We start from the raw sequence: 20,231 nt of genomic DNA on the forward strand, positions 1-20,231 counted from the left end.
CTCTCTATTCTCCACTTTATGTCACATATCCACCTCCAATCAAGGGTCATTCAAGCCCATAACTTCTCCCTCCAGAAGTCTAAAGTCGTACAAGACATACTTCTCTCCATTTTGTCACTTCTTTCTCCCATTCTTAGAGAGAAACCCAAAAGAGCTCTCTCGGGCAGATTTCTGGGACTTTTTACGTGGCCATTTACAACCTTTTGTAAGTATTTTCGCACAATGATTACTCACATAAGTTGTTCGTCTTTGAGTCTAGTTTCCGTGGATATATTATTAGTCTCATTCCATTCTCATTTGGTCGGTCAAAAGTATTTTTAACCATGGAAAGGTCATTCTGGGCGTGAAACTGGAGAGTATGTTATGTTTTGGAAGTTTTGACCAAGCTAATGGACTTATCTTGGTCCGAAAATTTTATGGAGTGTTGTTAACATGTGTTTATGAATGTTCATTGAGGTTTTGTTGCATGAATAAAGCTTTTGATGATAGATTTGCTTAGAGTTAGAAACTTGAAAACTGGAAGTGGAAAAACAGTTTCTGTTTGGTGAAAGTTTGAATATTTCGTGGTTTAATCTTATTCCAAAGGCTTTGATATTTTTATATCATGATCCTAAGCCTCTTATATACATGTTAGGATGTTATTTCGAAGATATTTAGTATTATTTTTAAAGATATGATTTTCTATGCAAGAGGATTTCGGTTAGGCCTAAACTTTGATGTTTTTGAGTTAGATCCATGTTTTATTAAATTTTAGCCATGTGATTTTAAGTTTGATGGTTGGATCTTCTTTAGGACACATTTTTAAACCATGTGATGTGTTAGTTTGAAGATCACATGTCTTTAAGCCATGGATCAAGAGATTGATCATAGTTAGTTGGGAAAATCAGTTTCTGTTTTGGACTAAGTTTAAAACCAAAAACTCCAAGTGTTGTTTTGTGTTTTTTGGTGAGTTTTGTTTGATGTTTTAAAGCATGTTTGATCTTAGGATGATGTTATGAATATGTTAGAAGTAAGATTTGATTTTTTGGAATTCTTGGAGATGTTTTTATTAAGGTCAAAACTTGTGATTTAAGGTTTACTTTTTGTTAAAAAGTTTGGGTCTTTTTACAAAAAGTTTGGTATTGATAATTAGCTTTTTCTTAATGGATAGTTTTAAGGGTGTTTTTAAACTTAGGATAGGAAGATTTTTGTTACAAGATTTTGATTTATTCATGAGTTTTGGAACTTGAAAGAATTGCAACCAAAATAAGACAAATGGCCTATGTAGGTTTCGGCCATAGTGAGTTTTTCATTGTTGTGATTGGTTTTAAATTTTTCTGAGTTGAGATTTGAGTTTGGAACAAAATTTACATGAGGAATGTAAATTTTGGTAATTTTTTGGAATTAGGATACCAAATCCTTAAGTTAGGGTGTAAAATGGTCATTTGCCCACATGTAGAGGGTAAAATAGTAATTTTACTCTAAGTTGTCTCTTTTCACATTTCTAATTGTTAGTAATTAATTTCTAACTTGTAGAATAACCTTTTACAGTTCCTCGTGTTTCGCGCTTTATTCTAGTAGAACGCGACGATCGAGGTAAGTTAGCTTTTAACTTACTATCAGTTTAATGTGTATGAGTGATAAGTAAGGGAACTAAATTGTATGTATGCATGTTATCATATGTGCCATGCCAAGTCATTACATATTTATCTGTTACACAGAATTTATTCTGTCATGAATTATTCATCTGTTACAAAAGATATTCTGTCACGTATTCCTATACATTGCAAGCATGTCATGTTAAGTTAAGTATGCCATATGTTACATGTATTTCATGTCATGTAAGATTCACTGTCACATGTTACACCATGTTATGAAATGTTGTCTGTTATATAGTATGCCATGTTACGAAATGTTGCATGTTACATGTATGCCATGTTATGAAATGTATTCTGTTACATTTGCCCACATGTAGAGGGTAAAATAGTAATTTTACTCTAAGTTGTCTCTTTTCACATTTCTAATTGTTAGTAATTAATTTCTAACTTGTAGAATAACCTTTTACAGTTCCTCGTGTTTCGCGCTTTATTCTAGTAGAATGCGACGATCGAGGTAAGTTAGCTTTTAACTTACTATCAGTTTAATGTGTATGAGTGATAAGTAAGGGAACTAAATTGTATGTATGCATGTTATCATATGTGCCATGCCAAGTCATTACATATTTATCTGTTACACAGAATTTATTCTGTCATGAATTATTCATCTGTTACAAAAGATATTCTGTCACGTATTCCTATACATTGCAAGCATGTCATGTTAAGTTAAGTATGCCATATGTTACATGTATTTCATGTCATGTAAGATTCACTGTCACATGTTACACCATGTTATGAAATGTTGTCTGTTATATGGTATGCCATGTTACGAAATGTTGCATGTTACATGTATGCCATGTTATGAAATGTATTCTGTTACATTTATGTCTTGAAGTATGTCATGTCTGTCATCTTATGTTCATGTCATGTTATGCTACGTCAGGACTTTTGTCTTTTATGTCACGATCATGTTACGTCACGTTACGAAATGTCATGTATGCCAGTTAAGTTATTCATGTCAATCACGACCCTAAGCGCTAGGATGGGGTAATATCCTAGTGGAACTCCTTTGTTCACGCTGGAGTGTCTAAATAGGTGTGAAATTCCCTGGGTTGACAAAGTACAGTCAACAGGTTGCGAATGGGGCCTAATTAGCTGGTCACCGGAGCGCGCCAGGCACTAACGCCGATGGTGCCACACATTACGTTACGTGTGTCCACAGCAAGTGTGGCACAAACAAATAAGTCATGGGGCCACAACAACTGTGGAGCATGAAGTATGGGGCCACAACAACTGTGGAGCATACACTACGTGAGACACAGCAATTGTGACACGTAGAATACGTGGGGCCACAACAACTGTGGAGTACGTATTAACGCACTCACAGCTGGTATAGAAACCTGTGATGTGATGCGGTAATCGGCAGGGACACACGGCTCAAGGGGACCTGTGTAGCACCCATATGGTCACTTTAATGATTAAGTCTATTGAATAAGATTTCAAGTTCATGTATTTCACGTTCAAGTCATGTTTCAAGTTCACGTTATGTTACGTTCAAGTTTACGTTCACACAATCATGGTAATCCCATGAGACAAGAATATGTTTCAAGTTCATATTATGTTATGTTCACATTTACGTTATGTTCCAAGTTCACATTTATGTTATGTCATGCTCAAGTTCATGTTCAAATTATGCATGTTCACGTTCATGTTATGTTTTAAGTCCATGTTATATTTCAAGTTCACGTTCATGCTATGTTTCAAGTCACGTTCATGCTAAGCTTCAGTTTCAGTTTAAGTTATGCCAGTTATGTTATGTTGTATGTCAAGTTATGCTATGATTACTTATGATTTGATTATGCATTCATGCTTTTACTGCCATGCATGCATCATTAACATGTGTGGAAGTTTTCCATTAACTTGCTGAGATTTGTAATCAAATCTCACTATGGTAGTCCCAACTACCATTCCCTCCGAATGGTAGATTTTGTTATAGGATCTGAAGGAGAACCGGGAATCGACCAACTGGAAACGGTCGGCTAAGCGACGGTGCGACGTAGATGGTATTACAATAGTTACCTCAAATTACTACTTGTATTGGTGGAGTTCAATCTCCGGCACTCTTTTGATCACAACCTTATGGACTATTATTGTGATCTTAGTTGTTTAATATGTCGTTAAGTATGGAGTATGTTTTAAGTTTTTGGGATATTTTAGTTTGGTGCATAGTATTGCTAAAGAAAAAAATTATCCGCTGCGAATATTGCATAATGCTAGATGCATATTAGGAATATTGCATCTTATATGTCATGAACGGGGGCAGGTAACCTTGTGTTGCATGTCTCGACACTTCAAATATCCGTCCGACCCCAAGCGGAATTTGGGGGCGTCACATATGCAGCTCAGTACAGCTCAGTATCTGCTTTAGTTGGGGGGGGGTCTGTGAATTGCTCCTGATCAGGCTCCTTTCTAGAATTAGGTTCCTCATGACGGGTCCCTCCATGGGCCTCAGCTTGTTGCCGCCTTGGGTGGTGTTTATCCCCTATTGCACCACCGTACTTTCTTACTTCGAAGACCTTTGAGTTCATCGGTTGAGCCCTAAGCCATGGACCAAACTGCATTGGTGTGGATTCTTCAACATGATTAGCAACTCTCTGGGATTGACACACTTTTACTTTGTGAGATAAGATACCACAGTGAAAACAAAAGGACTGCAATCTTTCATACTTTATTGATACCGAAAACTTCTGGTTCTCCAACTACAACCATTTTCCATGTAACAAAGGTTTGTTCAAATCCACTGTCACACATACCCTCATGCACTTGCCCCATGCCATGTCATCCGAGTCCGAATCAACACTGATCGCATGGCCAAATGATGCAGCAAACTTCTTACCAAATTATGAGTTCATAACAACCAGAGGTAAACCATGCAGTTGAATCCAAAAAGGTTCAAACTGGAATTTCACCATGTTCAGCGGGATAGATTCATCAAGCTCTTGAAAGGAGACTAGATTCCTATCAAAGAACCATGGACGCCCACCAAGGACTCTGTCCTTATCTGCAAGGAACTGAAATTCAATTAAGAATCGATGATCACCCAAGTCCTTGACTTTCACCCATCCCTCCAATCTCCATATTTGTGACATGGTCACTCGGAAAGCTTCACTATTCAAAACCCTTCTCAGCCATCAGCCCCCCAACAATGCAAAATTTTCCACGTAAAGCTCCCTCCTTCACTTCATCAGGAGGAACTAGGAAAACTGCATTTTCCTCTGTTGATAGTGTAAGGTTCTCCCATCACCTTGCTAAGAGCATTGGCATTGGCTTCATCAAAGTTATCTCTAAAGTTTGATGAAAAGTACATGATTTCTATAAATCCAAAACTTTCCTAGCCATAACTTCACATTGAATTAGCCATTGAATTTATCAAAATAATAATATAATATTATTTTTTTAATAAAAATATTTTTATTTTTTTTCATATTTTACAATTACACTAATCATATATTGATTAATAATTTAATTTGATTCTTACATTATTATTACAAGACGGTTGGAGATTAAATGTGAATAAAAAAGACCTTTGGAGATTAAAAATGAATAAAAAATAGATTTGATGATTGAATAGTAGACCTTCAAATTTGAAGAAACTCATACATTTACTATAGCTCAAAGTTTCACATTTATCTATTTGACTAATCCAATGCCCTATTTTGATGAAATTCATCAAATTTTGCATTTGGCTAGGCTTTTAATGAAGCCAATGCTAATGCTCTCCTCTTCCACCATTACTATGCACTCATAGAAAACCACTCCGGTCTCTCACAAGAAGAGACTAATATCCTTACACAGGCAAGGATACTCAGACCTCACTCATTCTCTAGAGAGAAAAAGAAGGCACTCCTTTTCTATGGGGTGTAGTTTTAGTCTATAGTGGTCTTTTATTTTATTTTCTTTTTGTTTGAGGACAAACAAAGTTGTAAGTTTGGGGTGTTTGATGACTTGCATAATTTCTTATATTTTATCACTTCTTAACTTTAAACTTTAGTCTAAATATCCTATTATTGGACTAAAATGCTAAAATGTTAATAGAAATCATTGGAATTAATGTGTATTGTTGAATTGAGTTTCTATTTATTTTGGGATACTCCTGAGCAAATTTTTATGTTTAATTTCTAAATTTATAAAAGAGCAAGTCCAAACCCATTCGAATTCAAATGACTTTCAAGTGGGCAAGACGTTGGAACAACCTAAGAACTTTCAATGAGTGTAGGATTCTTCAAATAAGGATAATGATGGGATTTGAGAGTAATTCGGATCAGAGTTCAAAATGCGCTACCATACAACATGAACACACTTTAGTATTTTAATCATAACTTTCCACTCCAATATTGGATTGATGCAATTCTTGATGCGCTGGAAAGCTATCTTAAAGGGATACAAAGTTTTCTCTAATAAGATTTTCCAAATTGGAACACTTGAAGTGCGTACATGGCTGTCAAGTTGAGTCCTAAAATTTAGGCGATTTTGTGTGCGGGAATATGAAGACATTAGGGTTTCTTTCCTACCCTATTTAAGTATATCATTAGCAAGAAATTGAAGAGTTTTTCGTTTCAGACGCTATGGCTTGCGAGGGACGACACTGCGGACTGCGAGGAGCATTTTCAGTGTTCATTTTCTTCTATTCTTCTCTCCGAAAAATTATGGTGAATTCGTTTATGTTGAATTTAATTTTTAGCATGAACTAAATTTCTTTATTCTAGAAAAACGATGTAATCTAGTTCTTAACTATGCTTGATTTTCTATGTTAATTTGAAGTAATCCTTTTCTATGTTTGTCTGATTTATTCTGAGCTTATTACTTCTAATTAACTGGTTATTAATTAGATGATTTTAATCTTGTGATTTGCTGTTGAAAGAGGGAATTATAGGATAGATCTTGGATATTTCGGCATAGGTAATTATAGAGATCGAAAGACTTGTATGAGCCTATGTAGTATTAAAATCATTGGTCTTATTGCTTTCTTGCTTTATTAATTTGCATACTCTTGTGTAAAATGATGAACAAGAATAATTTTCAATTGACTATCGAAAGAGGCTTTTGGATGTTTGTGGAGATTTGCTAACAAACAAAGAGAATTAAATTTAATTAGTTAGATGAGTAAAGCATAGTGAGGAATTAGGTGAAATCGATTTCCTAGAAGTTTTCTTTCTCATTGATTTGATCTTTGAACAATATCTTTCTTTTCCTTTGAGTATTCTCTTTGAATTAATTTTATTTTAATTTGTAATTACAAAAATCTAAGTGACTTTTCTAATTAAAGTCAAGATTAGTATAATTTCAGTATTTATAAAAAGTAAGTTATTAATCCCTGAGAACGATACTCTTCTCATCACTTTACTATAAAACTACGATACTGTGCACTTGTAGTTTTGCACCGATCACTAAGCCAACTTTGAGGCTTAAATATCGTATATCTATGCTTAGGAATGATTACCCATTACATATGCTAAATCCATCCGGCACATGTGTCTAATAAGATTACACATGTACCCTACTCCCTTTTATCACCTAAGAGCAACATATAGTCCACTAGCACCCGCTTGTGTAAACAAGCTCTATACTCTGATACCAACCTTCTCATAATGCTGTTAGCTTGACTCTTCATGCTACCTGTCCCTCTTGACAGTTCATCCTAACACTTGACACAACATGACACCATTCAAAACTACACTTTACATCATATCACATAGTTCGAGACTACTCCCAAGCTACACCGTGACCTTGTCACATCACCTAACATCCAGAAATGTCACTTCTACGCCAACTCCTCACTCATCACAAGTACGGCTCATCACATACTCTTGCCACATCATGGCATCCGCTCACGTTCCCACTATGTTACTCTTATCCCATTCTATCACTTTATACGTATAGTAGCCATAACACTACTACACGGTGACACCCGTCAATGGGACTACCAACCATATCACAACTATTCTGGGACACTGTTCCACAGTTCTCAATACTTCACATGTACTCCCAAACATAACACGGCTACACAGTAACATTAGTTACTTGACTACCGGTTACATCACAACTAGCCTGAGACACTGTTCCACAGTTCTCGACACTATTCATCACCCTCTACACTCCTCAACTATGCAACTATCCTTATCTTCGTAACACACCACACGACATATCACTACACCACATTGAGTACACTCCATGTGTACTACCTTCACATTACACTACACCACATCACCACTATGGCACACATGCTATACGGTATACTGCCCCACCACATGAAGTACATTTCACGTATACTCCCTTCACATCACACTACGTCACGAGAGTACACTTCATGTGTACTCTTCCCATTCCACACAATGTCACGAGAGTACACTCCACGTGTACTCTTTCCATCCACACTACGTCACTCAGAGTACACTCCACATATACTCTTCCCAATCCACACCATGCCATATCGCCACTACAACACATAATTCCAACCACACTTCACAGCACAGTCCACAATACGACTACACAGCACACTTCCCAATGAAGCCCGACACTTTACATACACAACGCATCACATCACCACACTACACAACGAAGTCCATAAATACTAATAGCACAGTCCACAACCTAACCAACCAACTAATACAATAACGAGGATAAGGGAAAGAGAGTTATACCCTCATTGGGATAACTCGTGCGTTGCTTGCTGTCCGACATGGCCAGTGGCATCGGAAGCCACTAGCTTGGGCGATAGCAGTCACTGCCATGACCTTGGAACATGGTTATTTCAGGTGGACAGATCTAGGGTTTCTTAACTAGATCTAGGCTTTGTCAGGTTTAATGTGACTGTGGAGGATGGTCGACATGGTGGGGATAGCTAGGTTTGATCTTGTAAGGCTCATGGTGGCCTCGTGGTGGTGGCTAGAGGCAGAGGATGATGTCATCTAGTTGTGGAGCAAGGGGATGGCTAGGGACTATGGCTAGGCATGGAGGAGCTTGGGGGTTGCAGGTGGAGCTTGTGGTGGCATTTGGGTGGTAGTGGGTGGCGCCATGGCAGCAGATCTAGCTGTGCTTGAGAGATAGCCCGTGAGAGAGTGAGAGAGCGTGTGGGAGGATGAGACTTTGGCTTGTGGAGGTCGCCGGTGAGAGAGGAAGCTCTTGGTCGCACGGTGGTGCTGGGTGGCTTGAAGGAGAGGATTGGGTGAGGGAGAGGCCCACATTAGCTAATGGAGAGGAGAGAGAGAGAGAAGAGAAAAGTGAGGTCGAAAGAGAGGGAGCTAAGTTTTTAATCCCAACCCTTCATCTTGGGATCTTCAAAATGATCTAACGGTGGGCTTTAAATATTGATTTGAAAATTAATAAACATTAACTTAACTAAAAGCACTGAGAGGACTTAAGATAGAATATTATTTAAACTAAATTTTAGTTTATAAAATAATATTCTTCCATCATTAAATAAATGATGAAGTTTTGCTAAATATATTTAAGAGAATAAAACTCATCTAATTAATTAGAGTTTTCAACATATTTTAAGTCTCATAATATTGTAAATAACTAAAATCATGTTGATAAAATTATTTTCCACAATTATAATAGTTTTAGAGCTCTTCAAAAATATTATAATTGTCTTACTTAAAATCAGGCTTGGTTCAATAACATTGGAAATACTCTATATAAATATTTACAGGGCATTTAAAATATTCGAGGGCTTTAAAACATTGGGCTTACTTGAAAAATCACCCACAATATTTAAAAACACATCTCCAATATTTAAAATGCAAATATGAGACTCGTGACGAATCAAGAGAGAAAGGAGCGGGTTGTTACATAAACAGGTTTTTCATACAATTGATATGATCTTTTGCTACACTATTGTTTGTGAATATATTGTCTTCTTTAGATCTTATATTCCTTTTTATACATGAAAGTTGTGGTTTGTAAAGGAGGGAATATATTATAGAATTAAATTTGAAAAATTAGATCAGTATATTGTCATATATTCCAATTAAGAATTTGATGTTATAATTCATAATTGTGTCTATAATTTGGATTGGAAAAATCAAAGTATTGGGTCTGGTTGATGGAAGCCCAAAGCTTTACTTGCATTTTTATCCATGTCCTAATATCATTTTAATTACGTGTTTTAGATATATTTCAAAATACTTTTTAGATTCCTGTCATCTTGCCATTGATCTTTTCCTTTCAGTTTGCGTTCTTGTAGTGTTTATTTCGACTCTCTATGGATAGACATCCTGAACTATACTATAACATCGCTTAGTAGTTTGGGCATAATCAATACTCCTAAGCCCTAGGCCTTTACCACTTGAGTCAATCACCTAGGGGTTGACATGTCATGGCATATTATATAACACTTCATAATAGGTAATAATTTTATTATTATTATTATTATTATTATTTTTAAATTAAAGAGCGACTAGTCAACTGTCCAATAGTGAACCCTGCCCAAATTTATTACTAAGCCCTCACTTGTAGCGGAGGAATACCGTAGTAACAATCAAGGTACTAGGGATATACAATAATATGAAAGACTAATAATCCCCAAGAACCATAACACCAGAACAAATAATTCAAAAACTATAACCAGGCCTATAACTGAACAAAACAATATAAACAAGCCTATAAAGGATTTAACCAGAGAAATAAAATTCCTATTTGAGTAATCGCAATGACATCTCATGCCATCACTCCAATAAACCATGTAGTATCCACTCCAAAGACATCAACACTTCCTGAGGTATGCTAGTCCATGTGAATTTGTTCTAAGAATACCTTTTAATAGATGAGGAACTTCCATCTGCCCTGACCACTCATGAGATATCCCATTACTACCCAGCCGAACCAAAAACTCTGCAGCCTTATTTCCTTCCTGATAGATATGCTTAACAGAAAAATTCGTCTCTGTCAAAATAGTAATAATGTCTTCCCAAAATCCTTCAAGTACCAAAGACTACAACTTCCTTTCTGCACCCAGTTACCAACTGAAAGAGAGTCCATTTCAATAATTATATTATTAAGCCTCAATCTTTTACAATGCTGAAGCCCTCTACGAAGGGCCATAACTTTTGCAAGATTAAAATCTACCATTACCAATAGATTCAGCAAACGCAAAAACCATCTTCCCAAGCTCATTTCTGACTACTCCTCTGGCACCCAAAATTCTAGGATTATTAATACTACTTCCGTTCACATTCAGTTTAAGCCAATCTTTCTTCAGTTTCTCCCATCTCACTGCCATTATTCCTCCTTATTTCTTGAATTAATAGAAAGATTCAAAGACTTCAAGATCTGTACATCTTTTTCCACTAGCCAGGAATCCTTATAATCTTAATACCAACCCAATGAATCCAATACTTTATCGATCTCCATAAGGCCTGAAACGTCTCTTTTCTTCCTTCCATCCGAGCTTTACATCACCCATTCCATAAATTTCAAGTAATGATCACAGGTATAAGTCCGATAGATTACCTAACTGAGATGACTTCGATGCTCTTCAAAACCAAGCCTCAACAGTTGCTCTCCAAGACCGGAATGGGACAAACTAAATACCCAAAGTATTTGAGCTAAATTTCCCTATAACCTTAGCAATATTACCACTATATAATACTTGATTAATATCCTCAAAGGCACCTTCCCAACAGCATTCACATTTTGAGGCTAAAGACACACCAAGTCTCCTTATACAGTCATCCACACCAAGGTAAGAGTTTAAGGCCTTCCACATAAGCACACAAAATTTCTTCGGTAATGCTACATTCCAAATCCAATTTGACCATTGATATTTAGGATTACTAGTCCGAACAAAAGACCAGGCGCTTTTAGTTGTGAAAGACCCATCGGAATTTCCTAACCAAGTAATTATCTGGCCTTCTACTGCTAATATCATTGACTATCTCCTCCGTTTTCTCTGGCCCAACTAGTTGCTCGAGTTGCTCCATATGCCAACTATTATTAATCATACAATGATTCACCTTCAATATCGGATCTCCCACAATCGGATACTGCTCCATGAAAGGTCCAGAATTAAGCCAACTGTCTCTCTAGAAAGACACATTCCCTTTCCTAATTTTTCACTTGGAGTGCGAGAGTACAACAGGAATCTCTTTGGAAATCGCTTTCCAAAATTGGGTACCTCTGGATGGATTAATCTCCAGCGGATGTTGTCCATGAATGTATTTCGCAGAAAAAGAAAATTCCATAAAGAATCTGAACATGACAAATTCCAGGAAAATTTTAGATGCAACGATCTTTGTACATCTACAAAATTTCTCAAACCAACCCCTCCCTCATCCATCGGTTTGCATAATCTGTCCCATTTAATCCATTTCCTCTTAGGACTCCCATTAAATGAGCCCCAAAAGAAAGTGCTAAATACTTTATTAAATCGAAGCAGCACCATTTTCGGAACCTGCATCACAGATAGCCAGTGAACTGGCATACTCGACAAGACATGCTTTAATGGGATGACTCTCGCCCCAGCGGAAAGAACATTTAACTTTCAACCTTCAATCTTCTTTTGAATTCTTTGAATAACATCCTGAAAGTGAATTAACTCCAATCTTCCAGAAACAACTGGCACCCCTAAGTACCTGACCGGGAGCACCCCTTCCAAAAACTGTGTAGGCAATAAGAGATGTCAACGTCTAGCAGAATTGATTTTCTTAGAGAAAAAAATTGAAGATTTGGCACTATTCACCTATTGGCCTGACCATGCAGCATAAGTACGAAGAACAGCGACAATCTATAAAACTGAAGATTTCCCTCCATTCACAAAAATCACCATGTCATCAGCATATAAAAGGTGAAAAATAACAGGACCATGTCTTGGATGAGAGAAGCATTTAATTCTTCCATCTTCAAATTTCTTCTTTAACAGCCAAGAAAAAACTTCTTCTACTAAAATGAATAAGTAAAGAGAAAGAGGATCCCCTTGACAGAGACCTTGTCCACCCTTATTTTGCAGTGCCATTCATTACCACATAATACCAAGGCGTAGTAACACATTGGACTAACAGATGGTGAATCTTGGAAGAGTACCCAAGAGGTTCCAAGAACCCAAAATCTTTCCTCCTCCTTCTCTATTTTAGGATGAGGCGATCTTCCTAATTAATCACTAATAATGAACATGACTGTAAATAGTACCACCTTACCACCATAAATTAAGAGAGCGTAAAAAAATCATGAACTAAAATGAGATATTTCTAAGGATTAGAATATCCCCACTAAACATTTAGAGACTTATGGCAAAATTGCCATCCCCCCCCCCCCCCCAATTATGGAAAATGACTATTTTGTCCCTAAATTAAAGATTTTGTATCCTAACTCCAAATCTTACCAAAATTTACATTCCTCATTTAAATTTTATCTTAAGTCCAAAAATGCAATCATAGGATTTAATACAAAGTACACCTACACAAACCAAGAATTGGCCGAAACATACTAAGGCTAAAATTCTTAAGTCTTGTGTCAATTCTTTCAAATCTCAAACCGTATTCTTAACCAGTTCTTGTAACACTAAAATCATATCTTAGGTTCTAATATCATACCAAGAAATCAAAATAATCATATCACAAAAATCAAAATTCCCCATGTCAAAGAAAAGTGTAAAAAACACCTCATTTGGTTACACAAACCATCTCATTACAAGTTTCCCAAACTCTCACACAAAATACAATAACAATTTAATTTTTTCAAATCTCAAAATAAAAATAACATTAAAAATAATATTTTAATAAAATTTTATTCAACTTTCAACTTTTATCTCATCTCATCTCTATAACCAAATGAGGCCAAGTCTTAGACAAATAGGACAACTCCTTAATGTACATGGTCCATCACTTTCCAATAAACTCTAGGGCCTTGTCTGGATTCGAATATAAGTTGAGATGAGTTGTGAATAGTAGTGAGATGAGTTGTGAATAGTAGTGAGATTTGTGAATTAAAGTTGATAAATAGTAGTGAATAGTAATGAATAGTATTGACATGAGTTGAGATGAATTGAGATGGGTTGCGCATCCAAACCGGGCCTAAGGACTCCAAAAGTCCATAAACTCACCTTTAACATGTGTATAAATCAAACCTAAGTGATAACCATGCTCGAACAACAATCAAAATCACAAATATCATCATGAAACCAATCAGCATGGTCAGTAAGTATAACACCCCGACCCCAAGGGTCCGGAGAGTTAACTCATGTTACTTGATAGTCAGCTCCAAGAATACTAATATATTTCCAAATCCATGAATGTAAACTTCCACAACTCCAAAACAAACGTAAATACTTCAAATTAATAAACCACCATACTCACATACCAAATCTTCAATACAACAACCTAAATAAAGACATCAACTTCTCTTCATGTCTCAATTAACAAACTAGAATAAAAAATATAATTGACATAAGTCTCCATAATGCGTCCAAAAATATTGAGAACAACCTACTAAAAAAATAAAATCCACTAGCAACACTAGTACCACAAGATATCCAATAACTATCCACGGCTAATCTTGTCCACAAACTCTAATACTGATCCTCAGCTGATCCATCAATGTCATCTGAAAATATTATGAAGATTAAGGGGTGAGATATCAACAACTCAGCAAGCAGAAAGCATATTCTAGCATGTAAACATAAGCATTTAAAAATTTTGGTATGCAGAGCATAACATTTGCTTTCAGAATGCAGAAACAATATATTTACTTTCGAAAAGCATAAACAAAACTTGGTACAAAACATCAGAGCGAAATTTTCAGAAAACTTTCTTATTCAAATATCCTTCAGCATATCCAATCTGAAACATTATATTCATATCATCTCATAGCGTCACAGCGGGACAAATACCATGTTTAACCCCTATGGTAGGGTTATAAGCCACCATTATACTCGTGGCTAGGCCGTATACTATGTTTCACCCCCGTGGTAGGGTTATAAACCACCATTATACCCGTGGCTGGGCCGTATACCATGTTTCACCCTCGTGATAGAGTTATAAACCACCATTATACCTGTGGCTGGGCCGTATACCATGTTTTACCCTCGTGATAGGGTTATAAACCACCATTATACCCGTGTCTAGGCCGTATTCCATGTTTCACCTCGTGGTAGGGTTATAACCCACCATTATAACCCAATAGAATAGAACATTATCGGAACCAGATCACATTCAGATACAAAATTAGGACTTCATGCCATGTTTTTCAAATGACACATCATATCAAAACAAAATACTGAATAGTTTCAAATCATTTCACATGTTCGAAATAAACAAAATAAAAACATCTTCATTTATTCATAGCAAAAACTTTTAGAATTTCATATTCGCTCTTTTTGCATAGTTCAGAAACATAATGCATAAAATTAACTCATGTCTACACCAGTCATGACAGAAAATACTTTCTCTTATATAGAATTATGCATATGTAGAATAAACATCTGAGGTCTTTTTCAGAGTTTTTTTCAAAAACAAACATGCTTATTTTCAAAGTCAACCTCATTTCATTTCTTTTATGTGAAACTAGTATATGAACCCTGCTTGCCTGACTTCCGTGTATTATCTACGCTTTGAGTCAGAACTCTAGTAGAAACACTACCTAAGCAAAACATATACCCAACATTTAATAAACCAATCCAGTAAGCTACTATTTATTGAGTAATAATTGAAAACAACCCATTTTTAACTCAATGCCTATCATAAAATTAACCGAAACAATCCCCTCCTCGAACCATTAGCATTTAAACCCCAATACAGCCACTAAAATCTCCACGCAGCAGCCAAACCCAACTCAAACAGCTAACCTTGTACCAACATGCATTTAACCCAAGATAATCAACACCAAAAAAAATATCACTCCACCCTGAGTCACCACTATTTCCAGCCAACTATGTAATTATAAATCCCCACATCAATTCCATAATATCCACATTTCAATCCAAGCAAGAGATTCCAAAAATATCACACTCACTACACAACTAAACATATAAGTCTTCATATAAAAACTAAAATATAGATCATAATATCTAGTGTGTATATATATAAAAGAATATATTATTGCTATAGATTAACTTACCTAAATTCACGAGTTTAGTAAGATGGAAACGAAAGCTAGCGGACGATGCCTAAAGGTTATGTTAATGCCCTGTGACACAACGCTGCAGTGTTACTTGTGATTTACACTTATAGTTAAAGAAGATCACTCTCAAAGTTTTGGAAGAACAATACCTAATAGAGTTACAAATGGCTTCGCACAACCTCGAATCAAAGCAACCCACAGAATTCTAAGCCCAAGACTCACTGAAATCTAGTGAAAGAAATAGTGATTCTACACAAAGGGGAAAATTTGAGTGGTTTGCATGTGTACACGGTGAGTTAAAACAGAGAGGAGATGTGCGTGAAAAATAAATAGAAGATAAAATAAAAAAATAATGAGACTGAAAATCGGACGGTGGGAGAAGAGATCTTTACCAAAGCTAGCACTTCTGATGTGAGGCTCGACAACAACACTAAAATCTTGAGACCCACGAGCTGGCTGTACAGAGTAATCACCCAATGAAAAGTCACGAAGCAATCGGAGAGGCAAAGAGAAACAGAGAGAGGGAGAGAGATGACTCACCATTGAGGAAACCAGCCAACGGTGACGAGCTTTCGGGGACACACGGAAAGAAGAAAAATTTGCAGCACTCGCAATGATGAACTAGAATTTGTGTAAGAGGGAAAATCTGAGTAGTTCAAAATGTGGTGAGGGAAAAATTCCATGTGCGAAATCGAAGATGAACCGCAGGAATGTGGGGAGAGGTTAGAATCAAAAGAGAGAAGAAATTGGGAGAACGGGGATGAGAAACCGTCTGGGAAGAGAAGAACAATCGAAAAGGGAAGAAGGAGACTCACCAAAACGACGTCGTTTCATATGGGGTCTTCCGGGCTAGGCTTCATCTGGACTTGGGCCTTGGGCCCGAGTGTTACACTAAGTCTAAAACAAGTAACACATGTTCTCAACTTAGCAAAAGTTTTATAAAATCCTCAAGCAAACCCGAGAGCTTCAATATTGTGCCATAACCGAACCTTTTCATACAACACATGCTTCCAACAATTATTTAATCGAACTCTTTTAAAAAAATACTCTTAACGTCTGAATGAAAGTTTTAAGAACGTCATATAAAAATTTCATAGCCATTGAACTAGGTTTTAAGAATCAAAAATCATAACAACCTCAAAATAGAAACTATTTTGTGTGTTCCAGTTTCAACCTCAAAGAAAATATGTATAACTCTTTAATAAAAATGCTAACAATCTTTGGATTAACTCATAACATGTAGAAAAACCTGTTAACGTTTCATCAAGTTAATATCAAGTCCTAACTTTAACAAAAAGTACATTAAAACACCAAGTCTCACTGCATCATCCAAATTGTCGCCCAATATTACATTTTCAACTTTATCATCTAATCATTACTTAATTATTATCCAAACACAAAATCCAATAGAAATTTTTGAAACTTCTAGATAAAACACAAAAAATAATACAATTTTTTCAAATTTCAAAGCAAAAATAATATTCAAATAATTTTTAACTTTATAATAATTTTCTTTAACCTTTTCTCCCTCATGTTCCAAAATACAATAAAACGCCTTAAGTCAAATAATTTCACTATTATTTACATAATTATAAAATATTTTGGTCCAGTTTGGATACACAGTTTAGATGATATGAGATTTTTTGAGTTAAGATAAGATGAGATAGTTTGTAAAAAAGTGTATGTTTGGATAGTGAGATGAGATGAGATAGTTTTGACTTTTTGGGATTTGATAAAGGAAAATACTAAAACCACAACTAGGTATTCTCGACTAGGATTCTGACTGGTTTTTTTTTTTTTTACTTAAGGGTTAAGTAAGTAATTTTTATTGATGTTGGGAATTTAAAAAAAAATTAAAATGATAAAAAAAATGCATGAAAAAAAAAGAAATACACTGGGCGGGAGGGATCTCATGTGTGGGTGTAGAATCACTATTTGATAAACGGGTGGGTCCCACCAATGATAAGTGAATTATTTTTACTGTGTGGAATTTTTTTTACTATTTATGTCAGAAAGTAATGATATGAGTTTGAAAACTTTGAGATAAAAGTGAGATGTGAAATTAACCGTTTGAATAGACAAAACTATCTCTTCTGTGCAGACCATGCAGATTATCTCATTAGGCAAACCAAACCGGGCTACTCTAAGGGCAGGTTTGGGGCCAAAACCAAAACACAAAATTCTCATATCATCTCATCTCATTATTACACCTTTTTCAAATCCCCATACAAAATATAATAAACAATTCAACTTTTTCAAATCCCAATACACATTTTTCAAATCTCAAAACAATAATAATATTAAAACTTAATATTTTAAACTTTAAAACAAAACACAAAATTCTCATCTCACCCCCCAAACCTACCCTTTTAAGTGTTCAAACGAGCCTGTCTTGCCTTGAAGTAAAAGTTGACGTCCTACATTGGAAAACCCTCTCGATTGAGGTGGTGTAATTTTACAAAAAAAAAAAAAAAAAAAAAATTCTTAAGGTTTTATGCATTATAATAGATTTGATGCAAAATTAAAATTAAACTTTTAACACGTGATCTAAACAACAGACTTGGAACCCAAATCTACATCCACCTTCTCAAGTCCAACCATCCAAACGCGATATTTGATTGGCACACTTGGGGTATCAATCTACTTTTCTTTAATGTCATGAATTTAATCGGATCAGAAGTACCACAAAATGAGTACTACATATTTCTACAACGACCCAGATGCCAAAACCACAATAAATATACTTTGTATGAACCTGTAGATCATATTAATCCAATTCATGATGATCAAGAACGCCACGTGCACCTGTGATATATATTGTGTTATATAAGCTTAGTGGAGCAAATAATAGTGGAATTCCCTTGCACGCAAGTAGTGAATATGATCATGTTTTGTATAGCGCAACTTGAATGTTCACATTTCTTTTAGTCATATATACCTACCGACGACTATATGATCGAGCATCCAGTAAAGAAAAGAACATGCTGGAATGGAAAAAGAGGTAGAAAGTGCTCTTGTTAAGGAACAAACTCTAATGGGTAAGAAACTATTTTATACAGTCGCTTGCTACAAATATCTCAGTGTGAACATACTACCCGAATGATTGGAATCATTACGCCTTGAATAAACCCATTCACAACCACCCCACTACTTCAAAAGTACCTTATTTTTCTACTTCATTCTAGTATATAAATCTGCTTACCTCGTCCTGCTCCTTCTGCAATAGAAAAACGTATCTCTAATCAAGTCTAAAACAAAGATGGCCGCCGATTCCATTAAAGGTTTTCTTGTGGTCGTGCTCGCCTTCATGCTTGCTTCTGAGGCTTTTCTTCGGGAAGTTAATGCTGCCGGAGAGTGCGGAAAGACCCCCATCAAGTCTGCAGCTGCAAGCTTGAGCCCTTGCTTGAGTGCTGCCGGGAATGCTCAGGCCAAGGTTCCACCAACATGCTGCACCAAAGTTGGTGCCTTAATCAAGACCACACCCAAGTGCCTTTGTGCGGTTTTGTTGTCGCCTTTGGCAAAGCAGGCGGGGATCAAGCCTGCCATTGCTATTACTATTCCAAAACGGTGCAACATCAGCAACCGACCGGCGGGAAAGAAGTGCGGAAGTAAGTAACATCTTCCGCACTTATCTCAAAAATTTCAACTAGAAAGCTTAAATTAATTAGAATAAGCAAATTAACTCTCACTTATTAAAAGTTCTTTACTTGATTAAATGTGAATGAAGTATAAAGTCGAAAGTCGGGGACTCGAACTCAATAAATTTAATTATTTAAATTTTTATCTTTAACACTATATTTCCTTTGCAGGATACACTCTCCCGTGAGAGTCAAACTCAAAGTCAACTAAAAAAAGAAAAGAAGGCAAGCATGATGGGGAGTGCTAAATAATTACGAGTGTTTTTATTTTCCTTTCGAGTTAGTACAGAATAAGAGTTGTCATATTGGGCCATGCTTGCTAGATAATTGGCCCATGGAGGCAGTAACCTTGCTCATATGTGTTTATATGGTTCCGATGTCTACCTGTTTCTATTGGTCTCTGTTTGTCTTCTGGACTCGTCCTGTTCACTTTATGCCTGTCGTCTGTTTTCCTATTTTTATTTTTTCCCGTTTTCTCTACTTCTTTCATATATATTGAGCTTTCCAAACTTGACAATATGAAAAACATACGAAGAGGCCATCTGACACACTAAACCACGCTGCTCAAGCATCGACCCGTTTTAAAGAAGTGCGAGGAACATAAATTCGTCAGTAGCAACGTGCCATTAGCCAATAGATATCACTTGTACAGATTCACCACTATCAATGTGCCGTTTCGGTGACAATTAATGGTGGCGAATATCCGCCCAACATTTGCCTTTTAGAGAGGCAATGTCGTTGATAGTCTTGATGTACGGATATAAGCAGCAACAGTCTTCGTGGTCTGCAAATCTAAAAAGATAATAGTTATTGCAACACACCCACACCAGCACCAAACTCAAGTCGAGCACTAGTGATATAAAATTTTTCTTTTGGATTAATATGTAGTACAAAGACCATTTGAATT

General features: G+C 36.1%; 1 protein-coding gene across 1 annotated transcript; it reads left to right on the forward strand.

Moving 5' to 3' along the window:
• The first annotated feature begins 18,881 nt into the window (after positions 1-18,881).
• Positions 18,882-19,753, forward strand: LOC108990715 (non-specific lipid transfer protein GPI-anchored 2). Its single transcript, XM_018964758.2, has 2 exons — positions 18,882-19,294; positions 19,496-19,753. Exons 1-2 carry the CDS (start codon positions 18,946-18,948, stop codon positions 19,510-19,512), a joined length of 366 nt encoding a protein of 121 aa, XP_018820303.1. The 5' UTR covers positions 18,882-18,945; the 3' UTR covers positions 19,513-19,753.
• The last annotated feature ends 478 nt before the right edge of the window (positions 19,754-20,231 follow it).

This window comes from Juglans regia, chromosome 16, assembly GCF_001411555.2.
Source record: "Juglans regia cultivar Chandler chromosome 16, Walnut 2.0, whole genome shotgun sequence".
NCBI classification, from domain to species: domain Eukaryota; kingdom Viridiplantae; phylum Streptophyta; class Magnoliopsida; order Fagales; family Juglandaceae; genus Juglans; species Juglans regia.

What these genes read in the sequence shown, in the direction of transcription:
- LOC108990715 (XM_018964758.2), top strand. Translation starts at nt 18,946, where the DNA reads ATGGCCGCCGATTCCATTAAAGGTTTTCTTGTGGTCGTGCTCGCCTTC.